This window comes from Opisthorchis viverrini (assembly GCF_000715545.1).
Source record: "Opisthorchis viverrini unplaced genomic scaffold opera_v5_75, whole genome shotgun sequence".
NCBI lineage: Eukaryota > Metazoa > Platyhelminthes > Trematoda > Opisthorchiida > Opisthorchiidae > Opisthorchis > Opisthorchis viverrini.
The window spans coordinates 1,329,355-1,347,287 of NW_008751732.1; the positions used below are offsets into that span (position 1 = coordinate 1,329,355).

The 17,933-nt window shown below is 41.3% G+C and overlaps 1 protein-coding gene across 1 annotated transcript in view; it reads left to right on the forward strand.

The window, feature by feature from the left end:
• T265_13536 (hypothetical protein) overlaps positions 1 to 17,933 on the forward strand; it is a gene marked incomplete at both ends in the record, with an annotated part of 89,843 nt that overhangs the window by 23,078 nt on the left and 48,832 nt on the right. Inside the window, 5 exons of the mRNA XM_009169334.1 lie at positions 5,088 to 5,229; positions 7,941 to 8,048; positions 10,253 to 10,385; positions 14,737 to 14,894; positions 17,634 to 17,825. Coding sequence (XP_009167598.1) covers positions 5,088 to 5,229; positions 7,941 to 8,048; positions 10,253 to 10,385; positions 14,737 to 14,894; positions 17,634 to 17,825 — 733 coding nt within the window. The remainder of the gene's footprint in view (positions 1 to 5,087; positions 5,230 to 7,940; positions 8,049 to 10,252; positions 10,386 to 14,736; positions 14,895 to 17,633; positions 17,826 to 17,933) is intronic.

Here is a 17,933-nt window from a genome sequence, read left to right on the forward strand (position 1 = left end):
CATTTGAACAACGAAGAACGACAGCTGTATGACGCATATTCATTATGCTATGACAATACGGACCATAATGTAATGTACTTTAGCTGCTGGTACAGTGATCTCCAAATAAAGGCCTCCAATAGGACCCGGTGAGAGCGTTACTTTGTAATGAGAAAGTTCCCATTAGGAAGTTGACTTAGCTCTTGAGTTTATGTTTAACCCCAAGGCCTTCGCATCCTTCATCTGATTCTTGAAGAAATATGCTGCATCTCTCTATGTTCCAGTTGTCATCACATCACTTGATTTTATTGAAAAAGAGTTCTTTCACTGTGAATATACTAGGGAACACAAATGCTCATTTTCATCGAAATCACAGTGACTTAAGAAGGCAATGATCACTCTATTTACGACCTTAGAATCAGTCTGATTTTCATTATCATTCGCTATCTCGAGTTTGTTTGTGGTGTAGAAACAGTCTTTTCTCACTGAACTACCGTACAAAGAATATCCACTCTAATTTATCACGATCCCAAGTATTGCATTTGTCATTCTGATAATTTTTCACATTTGGATCATGCTGATAGCCGAGTTGTAGTTATGATCATAAAACGACACCTCGTAACTGATCAAAATATGGAGTTATTATCCCCGCCCTCTGACAATTAAGCATAATTGCTCTGTAGTAATGAAGTTCCTAGAAGAATTCAGAGGACTGGAACCCTACATGTATTACTGCGATCCCGTACTTTATCAGATTCCCATACATTGTTTTAACTCTGCGAATAGGCAAATGACACGACGTTATAGAACTAATGCGCCCATTGTCTTCATATTCCTCAAACCGGTAAATAAAAATATTAACGGCACTTAGGTTGTGTTATCTAGCGGGTGCTCGGTCCACGGCGAATTGCAACCATTGATCCACATGATCTACTTAATCTACGCTGGCCGTTGAAGAACTCCTATAGTTCCTGTGTTTTTCATGGACTTTTGTCCCCTCGCAGATTATACCTACATTTTGTTTCTGGAGAGCACAAATAGCGTAATTCCCGTGACATAATTACCTAAAGGGCTCCGTCATTGTGACCGACCCACCAATAGTTTTAATTGTTCCTGTAACTATGTAGAATCCCTGTACCAGTCACCCCAAAGCCCGTAGCCAAGGTTCATATCAGGATTCAAGGAAACATACAAATCATGGAAATACTCGTGTGGGGAAAGTGATTTCTCAGGCTCATTAACAAGAAATATGTGCTGTATGCAACCGGTGTAGCCAAAAATAGTGTTTAAATGTTTTATCTCGTAACGGGCAAAATTAGAGCAGTTGCCGTACAATGTAGTGTTCTTTATTTTGCCTTCGGGAAAACATGTACTGAATAGTAGTTATACAAAAGCAGCTAAACGTTTCCCAGTCCTTTTCAGGAGCATAGTTGGCTGAACGATGTCATAGATTCGATTTTATGGGGACGGGGCTCAATTCGTAGGTGGATCTGAGTAGCTATTATTGTCAGTCTATACAAAAAGTTGCTTTTGGATAGTTGGCGTTTATAGGTTGCCTCACCGACCGATACTTTACCATACGTGATGTAATTAGTGCTTTTGGTTTTTCTGAGCATGCTCTCGTTGTTATTCAACACGTCCAGATGTTTCATCGGAGCCTCAGGCGATTGGCATATAAACCCGCGTCTACTGTGCAAATTCTCGTGGTTCACTAGTGAAACGACATTCAACTTAGACGGTTTGCTGCAAAATTATACTACCCATGTTTTACTTAGAAAACCTAAGATATCATTGATGAAACTACTGCATTGAATAGCTAACCAAAGTAACTGGTGTAAGAGCAATACACTTTAGCGAATTCTCCCTGCCAGCATAAATCTAGTTGCCTGCCTCTGCATAGCATATGGGGTGGGGTTGTTAAAGGTACGTAAATACTACAGAATACGATTGAATTCAAAATCTTAACACCAATGGCTCCTAGAACTTCATCAAGTAGGCTCGGTTCTACCACAAAACTATGGTAAGTGTAGTGATGGAGAGAGTATGTCTCCAATTTCTCATGCTAAACTCCTGGGTATTTTTCTGGATTAATGAAAAGAAATTTCCAACACGTGCGCCCAAGTGAAAACGGACGCTTAATCTACCCCAACTTATCCACCAGATTTTGCACTCTTAGCCACATCTGAGATTGAGCATGATGATCGAAATTCCTGGCCCTTAAACAAGCCACATCTAGGGTAGAACAGGATTAGTCCAAAGTCACGTTGCCGCATACGAGTGACCGGGGAATTCGGTGCTGATTGGTTCGATGTTGAAGGTTTTTGATGACGCATCAAGTTTAAAGACCGAAACAGGGTTCCAATGAACAATGCCAGGATAATTGCTCTGCGGTGATCTTAATGACAAAAATTGTCCATTTACAATACAGGACAGTGACAAAGCGATGGTTGTATTTATAAAGAACCCCAATAACCTAACTGGTTACGTAGGGGCTCGACAGGCACCTGTTTAGGAAAACAGCAATTTCGAGCAAACAAGACCACCACTCCTATCTCAAAATGATTGGGCTCTTGCCTGTTGGACAGTTTGTTGGACAGTTGCGTATTACTACCAGCTTCAATTCAAAGAAATCTGTAATTTTCCTTAAATAAGGCCAGCTTATAGCCACTGTAATAGAACCTTTTGGTTTACACTCAGTAAACAACAAAATAATTACATATCACATTGGTAGAGTGATCCACACCAAGCTGAAGAGCAGCCGAGCTTCCCATGAGAAATCTGGTGTATTCGATATCACTTCACTCAGTACAGTTATTCTAGCACTGTGAACTTGACTGTGCCCCACCATCTCTCTTGATGAGTGTACCAAAGGTATTTCACGGTGCGCTAGGTTATCATGAACGGGATTTAAGATTTAACGAAGCATTTTGATAATGTCCTTTGGTGTCATCAGGTTTGAGTAGACAGTATGGAGCCAGGGAGTGTTATAATCAACGTTGGAATAAGAAGTCATTTTTTAAAATTTTATTACACTAGTCCAATGGTATCAACTGTTTGGCTCAACTTCTTTGAAACCGAAAATGGGCACGAAAGCGGAGAGACTATCAGGTTTCTAAAGACTGAATAGGCTACATCTAGTGGTCAGTAAGCATTCAAATAATGAGTTCAACTCGACTCTCTAGAAAACTTATCTTCAGGCTTAACACGGATTGTTTGCTGTGGTTGAAACTCACTTTCCCTTTGAATATATCACGACCGTAAGGTCGCATGATTTGTTTGTCTTTTAGCAACCCACCCCACCCTTTTAAAAGACCATAAATTGTAGTCATAAGGAATTTCGTAGGCATATATTCGCAATGTCTTCAAGTTGCCAATTATAGGTATTTCTATCTTACCGCATACGAGTAGCGAAAAATTTACAGACGTATTCTTGCCAAAATGCCCGTAATTGTGACCTAATTGCCTCCCGGAACATTAACGACAAAGTGGTTGAATAAACTGCTTTTAAAAAATGCAATTTGTACTTCGCTTATTGTTGAGGACAACTTCCCATGATAAGTTTTATGGGCGGTAACTAGATTCGAATCTGCGTACTAATGTTCAGTGTTGTGCATCATCATTTTGGCGTAGTAATTTTTGAACGTATTGTAAATTCTCACCATATAAGCAGAAGATATCTTCGTCAGTCGGGATGTACGCATTCTTGAAGAGCCGTTTTGATGATGTAAATTCTTTACTTCTTCTGTCCAAGTAAACTAGCGCTTTCGTGTGCTAATGTGAAACACTACTTGGAGCTCATTTTTAAGTCGACAGTGTAGATTCGCAGGCACTGATCGTTCGCGAACTCATGAGGTGTTTTTAGAACAACAAATATTTCTAGATTTCATGTTTTATAACAAAGACGAGCGAATTATTCATCATTACCATTGTGCGGCTTTGTCTGTTGTCGAAGCTGATTTAATATCGTCTACAGAATCGTTCTTGAGATAGTGTTGAGCTGAACATCAAATGACCGAATCTTACCTTTTGCGAAAATTCTACAAAATGAATTTCCCTCAAGCTACGTGTGCATTACGGTTTAGTGCGTTAAATAACGTCAGAAAAAACATTGCGTTCCTGATGGAGTCATGTGGTGTTGTTCCACTCACTACATTTCGTCTCATACAGGGCCGAAACCATCATCGTGTTTTGAAATTGTAAGTGACATGCCGGCGTGTAAATGCGCCTGGTTTGCCTTAGAAAGCAACCAATGGGATGATTTGGTTCACATCTGAAAGATGCAGGCCAGAATCCAAAAATGAAAAATCACAACCGAACTGGCTACATCCGCAATTGTCACGCAACGTCGTCTTTGGGTACTGGTGCGTGACAAAGACCATTTTGTGGGACAGATGGATAGCTATGGGCTCAACGGTCTGAACTATCCTTTTTCTACCTCCGGTACCAGCATCCCTCAGAAAATCCCTTTTTGATACAAAAAGGTTTATGTGACTACTTATGATGTAAAATAGTCTATTTCCTCAAAAATCACGGAAACAATCCTAAACTACGCATATTTCTGCTCGAGACAAGTTTACAGCCTAACAGGATATTCTGTACTCGATTACCTTCGATTAGAGGATAACGTGTATATTTCACATTCATGGTTTTCTCTCTAACGTCCGTTTGTGCGAGTAAGATATCATGTGCGAATTCCGTATTTGCAGCCACACGCTCTGTCTCCATGGTGCGAATGTAGCGCAAGATATCGGTTAGAGCATCCCACTGACAACACCCTATTAATTAACCTAGCCAACTTCAGGTGAGATATTTTAGTAGATCATAAAATGACTTGAGGTTCGGTGTCAGTAGTAAATGTGCGGGTTAGATCCAGGCCTAAGCTGTTTCTTGGAATTTGGCATTGGTTCTCCAGCTGGCTTTGCCTCTTCGGCACCGTTCGCTGCTACATCTATTCTCAATTAAAATTACGCATCTACATGAAAGAGCGGAAATGATTGTGATATTTTTTTCCGATTTTCATACATTTTTTGCAAAGATTCATTACCGTTATGTCCTGGTGTAGCCTGGTTCAATTTTCATTCTTTATCACCCACGGTGTTTGATTTTAGGCCTGTAAACACGCAGAAAACGATGGTAAATGTGTCAGTCAATGTCCGCCGCAGTTCATCGTCAATCGAGCAGACAGCCGGACTATACCTAACCCGGAATTCAAGTACAACTTTCATGATACGTGTGTGGAAACATGTCCAGGTGAGCTACCCGTAAAATTCACAAGACATCAGTCCGTAACTTCAAATGTGAAAATCGTTTTGTCCGAGTAAATATTTCAAGTACTGGGTTCCATTCTGTCGGTGATATTACACTTGATTTTCCTCTGTAAACGGCACATAATTTCGGAGCATTTGAAATGTCTACTAACCGCGTATATACGCACCTGTATCTACAAGCACATGGCTTTGTTTTCTTTGCTTTAAATGCAAAAGTTCGACCGATGGAAAAACTATGACTTGGTTGTGATGTATAAAGGCATTAGTGAATACCCAATAGCAGATATTTTACCAAGGCGGATTTAATAACAGTGACGAATGAATGAATGAGTGAATGAATAAATGAATGAACGAATGAATGAATGGATTGATGACAATCTGTGAGAGACACGTTTTCCTGTGTCTTGTTTATCCACTTCATAATGTGACTGACTGTTTCATCAAGCTGAGTAGGATAGTGAGCTGTATCAAGCTGTTGCTTGCAGTTGGTCCTACTCTGATGTTGCTAGCACTCAAAAGGGCAACATAATTCTGAGGAAATTAGCAATATCCTCTAGCTGTTCTAGATAAAAGTTTTGGTGTGTTACTGTAAATCACAGGAGCTGCCGGGAGGCACCAATACCGTAAGATAGTCAGATGACTTTGATGCCTTCCACTGTGTCGTGCTTAGATGCTTTAGTTCCTCGCTCGATTGTGTAAACTGCTTACCCAATTTTCCGGATTCACCTGGCTCTCGTTATCTTATGCGCGGCATCCCACTTTGCCAAGTAAAAATTACTTGCAATTTACTGACGACGCTCAAGAGTTCACTGTTCCAGCCACTGTCCACAACTGCGAACCCCTACTCTTCTGTGGAAGTGAACAATCTTCAGATGGATCTCTTCTGGGGGTATTTATGCATATATGTAAATGCAGATAAGCAACACTTAGGTTCAGTATCTGTGTTCAAGTTTTGCAAACATCAACTTTACTACAGATCGACTGGGATATGGGAACCTTAAAACGCTGACTTGGTTTATTCTGGAGTTTCTCAGGTTGTATGTGTTTTAGCTTCGGTCCTCGGGGTCCCATACTATGGTTGATAAAGGATACTTACAAGCCGTTCAAACGTGCTGTGATATTTGTACGAGCATCACGCAGCGCTCATCACTCTTCCTGCATCAATTAGCCAACTGTCCTCGAAAGAGAATACTTCTAGTCACTCCGGATGTTTATTAAGCACCGCATATAAGCCAAATAAGCCATGTGTGCATATTATCGACCCTCAAAAGACATAGATCTCGAAAACCATTTTGAACTTTGTCTGAACCCCATTGGTACTGTAGGTTTGTCCAAAATCCACTTTGAAGTCTAATGCAAAAGTTTGCAATCGAGGTTCTTTCAAGAAATGGCCAAAAGAAGTCCGGTTTACTAGTAAGCCAAGTGAAAAATCCGCAGTTCGCAAATTAACTCGAGATAACGCAACTGAAATCTTGATTGCGCCTCATATATATATACCTATACCAGATATATATGTATATATTATGAAGACAGAAAGAAATGTGACATGAGTTAGGTTCCAGGTGTTTTCTTTAACCTACTTCTTATTGCGTAACACTAGTATATTTGACATGACCTCTTCTTATGGTGGACTTGAGTACGTGCATAATAATTTTTCCACGTTCTGTTGGTGAAAATACTTCCACTAACGTGTGAGGTGGCTACACCGCACGCTTACTATACAACTTTTAATTAGGCAGGCAGTGTCTCCTCATTCTCTGGACGAATGATATTGGGAAGAATCTTGGCACGTTGACGATGGAACCGCTCCATTGATCTATATATTCTGGCATCGGGATTAGGTCTCAGCTCTCTGAATATTTACCGTTTGATTCAGACTTATGCGATTACGCATGGTTACAGTGATCTTTACAGTTGAACACGGAAAACAAAACATAACGGTCACACATTTGAACGGTGCTTAGGCATTTATAATGTCTACTGAAGAAGGGCGAACAAAACTATGAAATTCGCTTTGCAAAATGTACTCCATCTGCCTCGGTTGCTCCGGTTTATCCACTTGAGACACTGCCTATTTTGCTGTACTTATGTGAACTATAATCCATTATTTTGTAAGTGTGGTACAAAATATAACACTTTCAGTGAATAGCTTGAGGTGTCGTGTTGGTTTAGATCCGATTAAACTGTTAAAATTCTCCGAGAGAGTTTAGTCTAGATACAGGAATAAATAAATAGTTGGTCTTTGTTGCCCAGGATCACGGAATTTCACAGTTTCATTGCAAGTTGCTTTCAGTACCATACCTCATTCTTTTAAATGACTGCAGAAGGAATTAGCAGATGCCAATGACCGTGAATCATTCCAAAACCTTTCCTAATGATTCACCCTATTCATTATAATGGCCTTTTTACCGGTGAACAGTGACCTCAGGTTTTATGCACGAAACGAGATAGACAAAAGGGTTATGAACACTGATAATAGCTCATATAGTTGGGGGTCATGACTAACCTCCTTGTAAGAACCTCAGACTAATACTTCGCTTGATTTAAATCTTCTGCGCTCAGGAAAAGAGTGACAAATACAAACCCCTTAATCTCGTTCTCCTAGTACATCCGGTTACTAAGTGTTAGGACTGAGTGTTTCATTTAAGTTTAGATGATTTTCTCTATAAATTTACTGTATCTTTCCAACCCCAGCTCCTTTCCTGAAATCAAACACATATTGTGTTATCGAATGCAACCTTAAAAAGGAAATTCCTGTCAATGGAACCTGTCAAGTCTGCCCTCCTAGTGGATGTCCGGAACGTGAGTTTCTCTGTTTTGATCGCAGCAACGAGGAAGTCTGTTGGGATTGACCTAGAATGACGGCTGCCATGATTCCTTATGCTTCCTATCTTATGGATTTGCCTCGAAAGTGTCGGATTGTATAACACTTTGAAAGAAGTTTGTGTAGTTATACTTTCGGCATAATTTGTTTTGGATCTACGTAAAAGTGCTAAAAATACTTTACTCAGGTGAGCATTAGAACTGTAGTTTCATTGGTTTCAGCTACGAGAGAATGTTGCTCGACCTATGATCTCCAACTGACTAGCTAGCATTGTTATGAGTGTTGCGTAGCAACCAGCGTACGAATGACCGTCTATTCATATTTCGTCGTGGAATTTTTCATTAGGCTTCTCAAACCGTTTTCACGTAAGTAGTACGGTAGCTCCATTTCAAGTGATTCGGATGGATTCTATGCCGATGGTGATGTAAGGCCGAAAGGCGTTAGTGCCATCTTCAGTCATTTTTAGATTTAAAACAGTATATTTAGAAATACATGTCCGGCAAACTTGGTGCTTTAATCTGTACATCTTGAGACCTGTCAACAGAGAAAAGGTGCAGGGAAAACTTGATGGAAATATTACTACTGAAACGCGTTTGTCTGGTCCGTAAGTTTTGTATCTGTTCGGCATGCGATACTTTACGCCGTATTCAAGAAGCTCACACTCAGTCAGAAGAGTTTGGGCATGTTTGTTCTAATGAGAATAATGTGATCTTAAAGCGGCTATCCAAGACAGGTTCTTTGCATCTGGCATCTTCAATTCTAGTACATAGATTTGGTTACAGCAACTTGATCGGCGGATCACACAACTGATCAGCGACTCCTAGTCAAAATGTTAAGCATTCAGACTACTCGCCTGAATATCAAGGGTTCGAGACTCTCTAGAGCCTCTTGATTTGCGCCTTGCTGATGATTGTCAATAAGGAGAAAACAGTGCTTTTAGGTCACTCAGTGTAAACCAGCTACACTTACAGATCGAAAATTTAGCTGAAGATTTCCAACCCCTCTACAACATCAACAATTCCCTAGGTGTCCTGAAATCCACTTTTCCCGGCGAGTTAATACAGTCCGCATTATTTCCTATGTAGCTTTTCATTCTGTCACTGGAGACTTGGACTAGTTTTACTCTTGTTTTTTTTTGCAGCAGTGATCCGGAACAGCGTATTAACTTAGCCGGTATCTAATCAGGATAAGGNATTTATATATATATATCTATATATATATATATATATGCAGCTGGAGTTGTCGTCCTCTAAAAGCTTGCTAATTTAACTACTTGTTACATCCAAACAATACCTAGGTGTCAGTCCTCAAGGGATGTGCTTCATATGTATCAGTGGAACATATACAACTCCCAAATAGATCACACTGTCTTGACTAAACCAAGTGGTGCAAGGTTTTGTGATGGCTCCACTGAAGAGGTGAAAAGTACCTGAATGTTTGGTGCAGAAACTTCAATGGATCATGGAGAGTTTTTCACCTTGCCAGTATTTGGCAATGTGTTATTCGATCGGGTTTTAGAAGTATAGAAATCTTTTCCACTCATTCCACTTCTGGCTGGTGAAGATCAAACATAGGGTTATATAAAACAAAAGTGAACCAGTTAGAGTAAGGCGGGTATGGAAGGGCTGGGTAGATCGAAGATCAAAGCCAATGAACTTTGATGCCTATTCATAGTATCTTATCTTGTAGATGTGCAGTGTATGAACAGACTGCCAGTACTGACCTCATTGATTGCTGTTCATTCAATCAACTGCATATGTGGGGACACGTAGGTGGTTACTTGTCTAAGTGGACAAGTAAACATTGCCTAAAGTGACTTAGATGTAGAGGCAAGATGCAGAGTTTTGTTTTAGCCTACCTTGGTTTGAACTCAACCTGCCCAGACCTGTCTAGGTCTGGGCAACCAGGCAGCATCTCAGGCCTCGTGCTTCTTTGGGATGTTATGGCCGGTAGGCATCGAAAGTCGTTTCACTGTCACATGTATATCTGTGGCATGAAAGTATTTAAGTTCAAAGTTTTGGTAATTCAATACACTTTGGAAAAATGTTTATACTTTTGATCTATCACCAGAAGTTCCTCAAAGGATGTTTCTCAAAATCTAGGTTTCAGGTAACCTGTTAGCGAATACGGTACTGGCCGTCTGCTGTTTTGACAAAACTGAAAATATTCTTCTACACTTTAGATTGCACAGAGGAATCAATCTTTGGAAAGGACCGAAGCCTAGCTATATTGGATAGCGAGGCACTACGACGATTCAAATCATGCGTTTATTACACGGGAATGCTGTATGTCAGTGAGGAGTCATTCAAGGGGAAGTGAGTTGGCTACTATACATTTGACAATAGACCAGCTATTCGGTTCAGTTAATTCCGCTCCTTGCGCTTAGCACCTATTTTTCCTAATTTTCAATGGAATTAACCAATTACAGAAGATTTTGGGGACGAGCTCTATCAAATAACTCTTGAATTTCCACTGTCACGGCCCCATTTACAGACGAACTGGCAAGGTGGGGAGAGAGCAGGATTCTAAACTAGGAGAACACAAACGTTTTTTAGTTCTAAAATGAACTGCAGTCATAGCAACAGCGATGGATATCTGGGAACACGTATACATAGTAATAAACAAACGTGTGAAGATCGTTGGATAAAATGTACTATCAACTTGAGACTTCGAGGTACATGTGTGATACCATGAATTGAAAAGATTCACAGTCTGTCAGGTTACGTTTTTGGCGTAACGGACATTCTTTTGAACGGCAGTCGCTGTGAAACCCTTATAAGTGAGCCCACTGTACAATATAGTAAAATTAATGATTCAGGGTAGTGAAAAGTAACTCAGTCTGCTAGTCTACCCAGCGGACGTGGATGCATCAGTGATTGGGGGCGAGATGGCCCAAGTGGTTAGAGCGCGAATTCACTGACCGGAAGGTTCGTGGTTCGAATCCGACCTCCGTCACTCGACTTCCCTGTCTAGGCTTGGGCAACTTGGCAGTATCCCAGCCCTCGTGCTCCTTTCGGGTGTCATGACAGCTAGGCACCGGAAGGGTGCTACAGCTGAACGCTTTTTTTCTTCATCAGTAATTTCCGAGATTGATGAGAGAAGTTTTTTCATAGAGGTTTTCACAGACGATCATCGCGAGAGACCTGTAGAGTTTTGAAAGTTAATATGGAATCCTGCCCTCGGATTTTTTTTATACCGCAGAAATTGGATTACATTCTTTTTAGCTGTTTAGATACAGTCTATATTGTCATTATTAGAAATTTATCCGAATGTGACACATGTCCGGTTTCTGATTCTACTGAAAGAAGAAATGAGACCTTTAAATGAATAACCGAGAATGATAATATGATTTTTCTTAGAGGTTGCGGGTTCGAAATTGAATGACCTTCCAGGATTTCACTGCCCTTTTTGGTCTTTGTCAGCTGTTCATTTGGTTGGTATTGCTTAAGAGATGATGCTGTAGAAAACCCGACTGAACATACGTCGTTAACGTTTTGAATCTTCAATAAAGTGTGGTTCTAAACGGGCATCGCTTATGGTGCAGGTGACCAAAAATCTGTGGGTACCAATTCTAGTGGTTGCAGGGGAGCTTTGCACTTACCTGCTTCATTTCATTGCAATTCGACTATCTCTGACCTGATAACGAACCGGTGTCTTGGGTGTATCAGGTCACAGCTTCTCAAGTACGGCGGTCAGCGGCAACTGTCCAGTGAGTGTCCGGCTGGGCTGTGGATAACATGTAGACCGAGTCGTCTTAATAGTACAAATCCCGATTTCTAGCCGACCATCCTAAAAACAGCGTCTTTCATCCCACGGTTCAACATCAAATACAGCTATGACAATATATGCATGTGCACGGCGAACAACGAATCTACTTTGCCGGACCAACGCCTAAACAAGCCGGTATGAGTTGTCAAAAGCCATTCTGTATCTCATTATCTGTTTCAAACAAATACATAACAGACAAAACTGAGTTGAGTGCAGTAAGTCCAAACACCTGACTATCACAGGTGTCAAACTGTTTACTGTAGATGACACGGAGTGTAAAATCTACGTAGGGATAAAATTTGTTCTCCGGACATTCCATGCATCCACCTTCACTCGTAGAAGTAATTCTGGAACATGGTCGTGGTGCCTGTTTCACTAAAATAATCCGTAAGAGATGTGATTTCATTCCAGCTAATGGAATGGATAAATCCTTTCGATTTCACACCCTTAAAGTGGGGAGTAAATGGAGATAGATTGTATTTTCCTCTCATCACAATAGACTAGCCAGTACTTCAGTAGATGGCTGAATGCAGCGGCCGCCATATTCTTCGATGTCTGAGTGAAGATGTTAACCTGTTGAATAATGCTTTGGCATGATACGTGGAAAGTAACTGATAATCAATGAAATCTTAATTGGGCATGACTAATAGTTCTAGGTCACGTTCTAGATCACAGTTCTAGATCACTTATATTGTAATCGTGGTTCAGCGGTATGATTTCAATGAATAACGGAGAGAAAATATGATGAGTAGGCCACCATTGGTGGTGACTCATATTTCATATATAGATAGCGTAGCGTTATGTAGTAAGGAACCAGTTCTATATCAGTTCAAAATCTCCTGTAATTTCGATCGTTAATTCTTATCGCACGTTTGAGACTAACGAAGTTCTACAGTGAGTAATTCTTATGGCGAGAAAGAACAATCGGATAGCCGATCTAATTAGTTTACGCATGCTTCCGGGTTCCTCACGCTCGGCAGTGCGGAGTCTGTAACTGCGAACGTGGCGTACGCTACTTGAAATCACGTACCTCATGGATGTCACTGGCTGCTACAAGAAACAGGTGTGCTTGTCATAAAGATGAATATTCTATGTCGTCACGGCACAGAATCTGTATCCAGCCTCCTTACTGAAGTCTGTTCATATGATGTTTTATGCGAGGCGAACACTTAAGCATATGCGGTCATTCAGATTGTTGTCAAACTAACTAGGACTACGGTATCTGATCAATGATTCCGTAAGTCAAGTACGCAATTATTAGGATACAACGAACGCTTAGTTAACCGGTATTGAAAACCGGAGGAGCGCCCTGCTCCCCTGACCATAAGCGATGGTGTGGTTTTGAGTTTTTCGGACAAACGCTCATTCTCAGGAGTAAACATTTGTGATGTGCTGTACACAAGCATCAAGTTTTCGAAAGAATTAGTGAGAAGCAGCCCGTCTGTTTTTTGGCCGATGCTCTGGCAGATCCGTTGTAATCTGTGTGACAAGGAGGAACATGCTATAACACAGAAAATGCAAAAGATGGTCAGGGGTTAAAAGTTAAACAGGCCGCAGTAGTCAGACGTAGTTTATAGGTAGAAGCACGTTGTAGGTAGAACAGAATGGTAGCTACTTATACGCGCGCCTGGACACTCATCAGTATGGCTACTCAGGCTGCTGACTAATAGACCAGGATATCTGTAACGCACGCCTGACTGGTACTAGTTGTACAAGGACGCGGGGTACATTTTCAATAGTCAGCTTCCAGAAGAAGCTTAGTTTCCTTCAGTGGAAGTGGACTGTGCTATTAGTTGATTGAAATCGTACCCATTTGTCAAGCGAATAAGGTTTTGACGCTCGATTTGACCTGGTATAACCAGCATCCTTTTTTCGTCCCTCCAACACATGGGCGATTCAACTGTTTACATCTGCCATGTCGTACTAATCAGAATGGAATCACTTCTATAGTACTTGGTGAAGTCTAAAAATGGATTGCGGCTGTCTAGAAATCGCTACTGGCATGAAGAGTTTGATGAACTTGAAAAAGATAACAAACAGAAAAATGAGGTTTTCGCATTCAACGAATACCATGGATTTTGGAACAGTGCCTATGTCTTGACCAGCAGTCCATTTTTGCCGTTACTGTTCACAACGTAGTTCACAACAGTGTTGTCTGGTGAAGAAACCCCTCGAGCAAACTTTTTTGTTTTAACTCGTGGGGACTTTGAAATCCATCTGGACTAGTCCACTCTGTACATTCCACGTACGTCGACATTGAAAAATATGATTAGTCCGTTTAGACATGATTTGATCAACGGCAGCAATAATGTTCTTCACACTTATTACTTGAAACTTCAGTGTGCCTGACGGTCCCAAACTACTACCTCGTGGTTCGCGATGTGCATTTATCCAATTCAGCGCCGAGCCGCACGGTGCTAAGCATACTTTTTTGTTACCAGGTCTGTTACATTCAGGCTTTTAAAGCGATCTCGTGATGATGCACTGGACGTGCGGGAATTTCTATTTCTTAGAATAGGTCACACTGCTGAGTAAGGAACAACGTTTCCGCTTTAGCTCAACACAATATGAGAATCAGGTATCCTGTTTTGTGTACAACAGTTTTCAGAAGCATGTTCTATGGCGGTTAGACGCCATAAAAATGAAGTAGACGCCCCGAGCTCTTAGCAATCTTTTGATGAAACCCGAGTTCCACGCCTAAACCCTCACTGGGCTTCGGACTGTTAGCAGTCACCTTGCTTCATTTCTGTCTGCGTTTCAAGTTTTAACCTTACTTTTTGGTAAATATATCTGGACTTAATTGGCATTATTGTTCTCAATGGGTCTTCCGTTTTAACACATGCGTGCCTCGTCGACTGAATATGATGAATGCGCAAAAATATATCATTTTTCTTGTAGTCGCATTGTGAAGGACCCCATTAAGGACTTGAGCCTGCTCTGGAACCTTCGGAACTTACGAGGCATTGTAGGCACAGTTTATCTTGATCTACGTGGGGCACCGCTGGAACTGACCAACTTGACTTTCTTGGAGAATGTGGAATCAATCACGATGGAGGGTAAGCAGTAATCTGGTACACTTGCGGAATTCTCGCATTAGCGTGTACTTTTTTTGGTAAAACATTCCTAAACTTAACAAGGTTGCGTTAATCAGGGTGCAGTACTATACTGTACTAGTGTCAAAATCACACATGCTGTCTCTGCATGACTAAAGACCGAACGTGCACCCTCAGATCTACATAGGAATTATCGACCTGAACACGGCATTCAGCAATTTTATGCAAAATTTGCAGGAAAGCTGATTACTTTTATCTGACATGTGACTCCTATGTCAGACAGTTCTCCACTTCACTCTTCGGATTTTAAACCATGAACCCACACCAAACTAACGGTTTCATCATTTCGTCCACGTATGCTCAACCAAAATTAACAGTTAGCCATAACGAAAACAGTGACCATGGTTTGTCGCAACCAGTTCCATCGTACTCAAATAAAGCATCATGTGTTTCGAATGACAAATCATTTGACTTTCATGCTGATGAAAGTTGGGCGTTCATGGTTTAATCGTCATGGGATTGTGTATTACACTTCCTAATAAAACCCCAAATGTTTTCACTATAATGATACTGCGTTTTCCAGTTTTTTTTCGCAAACGGAAGGAGTAACCATTGACTGGCCTGGTTTTCTTCGCATTGACGTGCTTTGCGTCATGCAATAGGGGAATATGTCGTGTGGTGTGAGTGATCAGCGTGGCAACATCAACTCTGTGGACACCCTACGGCATGCAACTAACGGTGGATGGTAGTGTGGTTTGTGGATCTTAGCAGTTGGAGATAAAACTAGAGGCTAGTGGTGGTCAGATTAAGAGACGACGAAGACTTGATGAATATTGCAGTGTGTTTTCTGCCAAGAGGTACGGCGTTGCAGTTCTGCACGAGCTAAAATTAAGGGCATCTCTCAGTAGGAATTCATTCTCAGAATTTGGCCGTCTATACTATGGTTTTATCCCGTACCAACAAAAGCGAAACCGAGGCATCGATTTATCTGAAGTACGCATTTTTAATGTGACAGTTTTATCAAAATTTAAGTGGCAACTTGGACATTCTTGACCGAGTGGACGTTCACGGTAACCATTGGCTTTCTTCAGTACTGGACTGGAGAGTTGTCAAGATTATCCTATGGTACCTCGTCACATAGTAGGACGTGCTATATACTGTTGATATAGCCTGCTGTTGAGCACTAGAGATAAACTGTGATGAGAGTGCGACCAGAATATTGGGTTTGTCTGGAGAATACTTAGCACATTAGGACTACCTAAACAGGTGACATTAAATCCAGCGATCGACACCATAAATATCGATATGAAATGACAAACCAGAATACAGTGTACATGGTGGCTGGCTTGTTCGTTGCGCTTGATAGTTTGTTGTGAGCGTCTTGTTTTCAGTTCAGGTAACATCATAACTGCGCGACTGGCTAGCGAGGCATCGTGGTGTATGTCTTGATCATTTATACGCCCGCACTGACATACTTTATATGGACCAAAAGGTTGCTTACGAGCACGATCGATTGTTTTGGATCGTGGTTTTTTATTGGTGGCTTTTGGGCCGAGTTCTGGTTGCCTGGTATCCTGATGACCTCTAAGTTACACCTCTGCAACCTGCATCCGATAAACTTCGCCCTGCCATTTCGCTTATGAGGCTATCCCGCGATTAAGTTACCTGATGATCGGTTCTGTTTAAGCTCACCGGCTGTGGTATACCCAGATTCGGCCTAGTTCAATGTGGTTAGTTGAGTTCGTAGCTGATAGCCATTGATTTTAGGAATTTCTTCCTCCATTGTGTAACTCCGTTTGCCTGGATCTTCATTGTATTCAAAATGATTCCGTGGCGATTTTGGTCTACATGAGCCGCGACCAAAGATGGTGCATCGCACCCTTTTATGTCCGCTTTTTGTTCATCCACATGTTCTCTTACGGTTAGTCGAAACCAGTACTTCTTCCCTCTGCTGCATTTTGTGCGGTCGACGAGATTGTTTTGCCTGCCTCCCTCAACCTTGTCCCTTGGTCCGGAAATCAGTGCGACGTAGCACTCGGTATTCGGGTTAATAATATTCAATGTTGTTGTGATGGTTATGCTGTCGTTTTAGCTACACCAAGTCCATCAGTAACGAGACGTTTCTGACAAAATGTACAGGTTTACTGAACAGGTAAACCAGTAAAGCTCGGTTGCTTTTACACGAAAAAGAAACCGATGATTTCGGCGTTTCTCACTTTAGTTACTGAGGATTGATAGGAGAACGACTGGTAGAGGATCGCCTTTAATCTATTCTCGGGACCACGATAGTTACAGCTGCCATCAGTAGAGGGAGATACGGGTATGCAGTTCTCCGTACAACGTGTGCTCCTTGTCTTTACGAAGCTTGCACCCTCCGAACCGCGTGCTGGGGATGTCCCCGTAATTAGTGGCGGAACGTCTACAAGCAAATTGCCAAACCCCGCAAACAGATCAAAAGCCCTCTGATCGACAACCAATTAGCCTTTTCCGTACAAGGTACACAAAAACTTTAAGAGGAATTTCTAACAAAAATGGGTATAATTTGTATCAAGAACACCTGGTTAACCTTCCTGTTTCTGCTTCCCAGTTGTGTCCTGCAAACATTCCGCTGAAATCCATCTTGCGCACATCAGTTTCTTTTATCCCGCGTAGTTATATTAGAAGCTACGACATATGAAATGAATTAAGTATACTTAACTTCACCATGAACGATTTTCTTCCTGCAACTTTTATTCTGCTCAGTTCGTGGATCGAGTTCTGGGCCAGTTTTGCAAATAATGGATGGCCCCAATGTGGAACTACTTGGATTTAGATCGTTAACTCTGATGGACGGATCTATATACCTTCGCAATATGCCGAAGTTGTGTTTCGTTGACGTCTTGAAAAGACTATCACAATTTCGTGCGGAGAATTTGTCTTCCGAGGAACAATGCAGTAAGTTGTTTGTGACAAGGATTGCCTTCTCCATTGGAATTTATGTGCCGTTCATGTTACCCACCATGTCGTGTTCGGAATAACCCTCAAGACTAAACTATTGTCAGT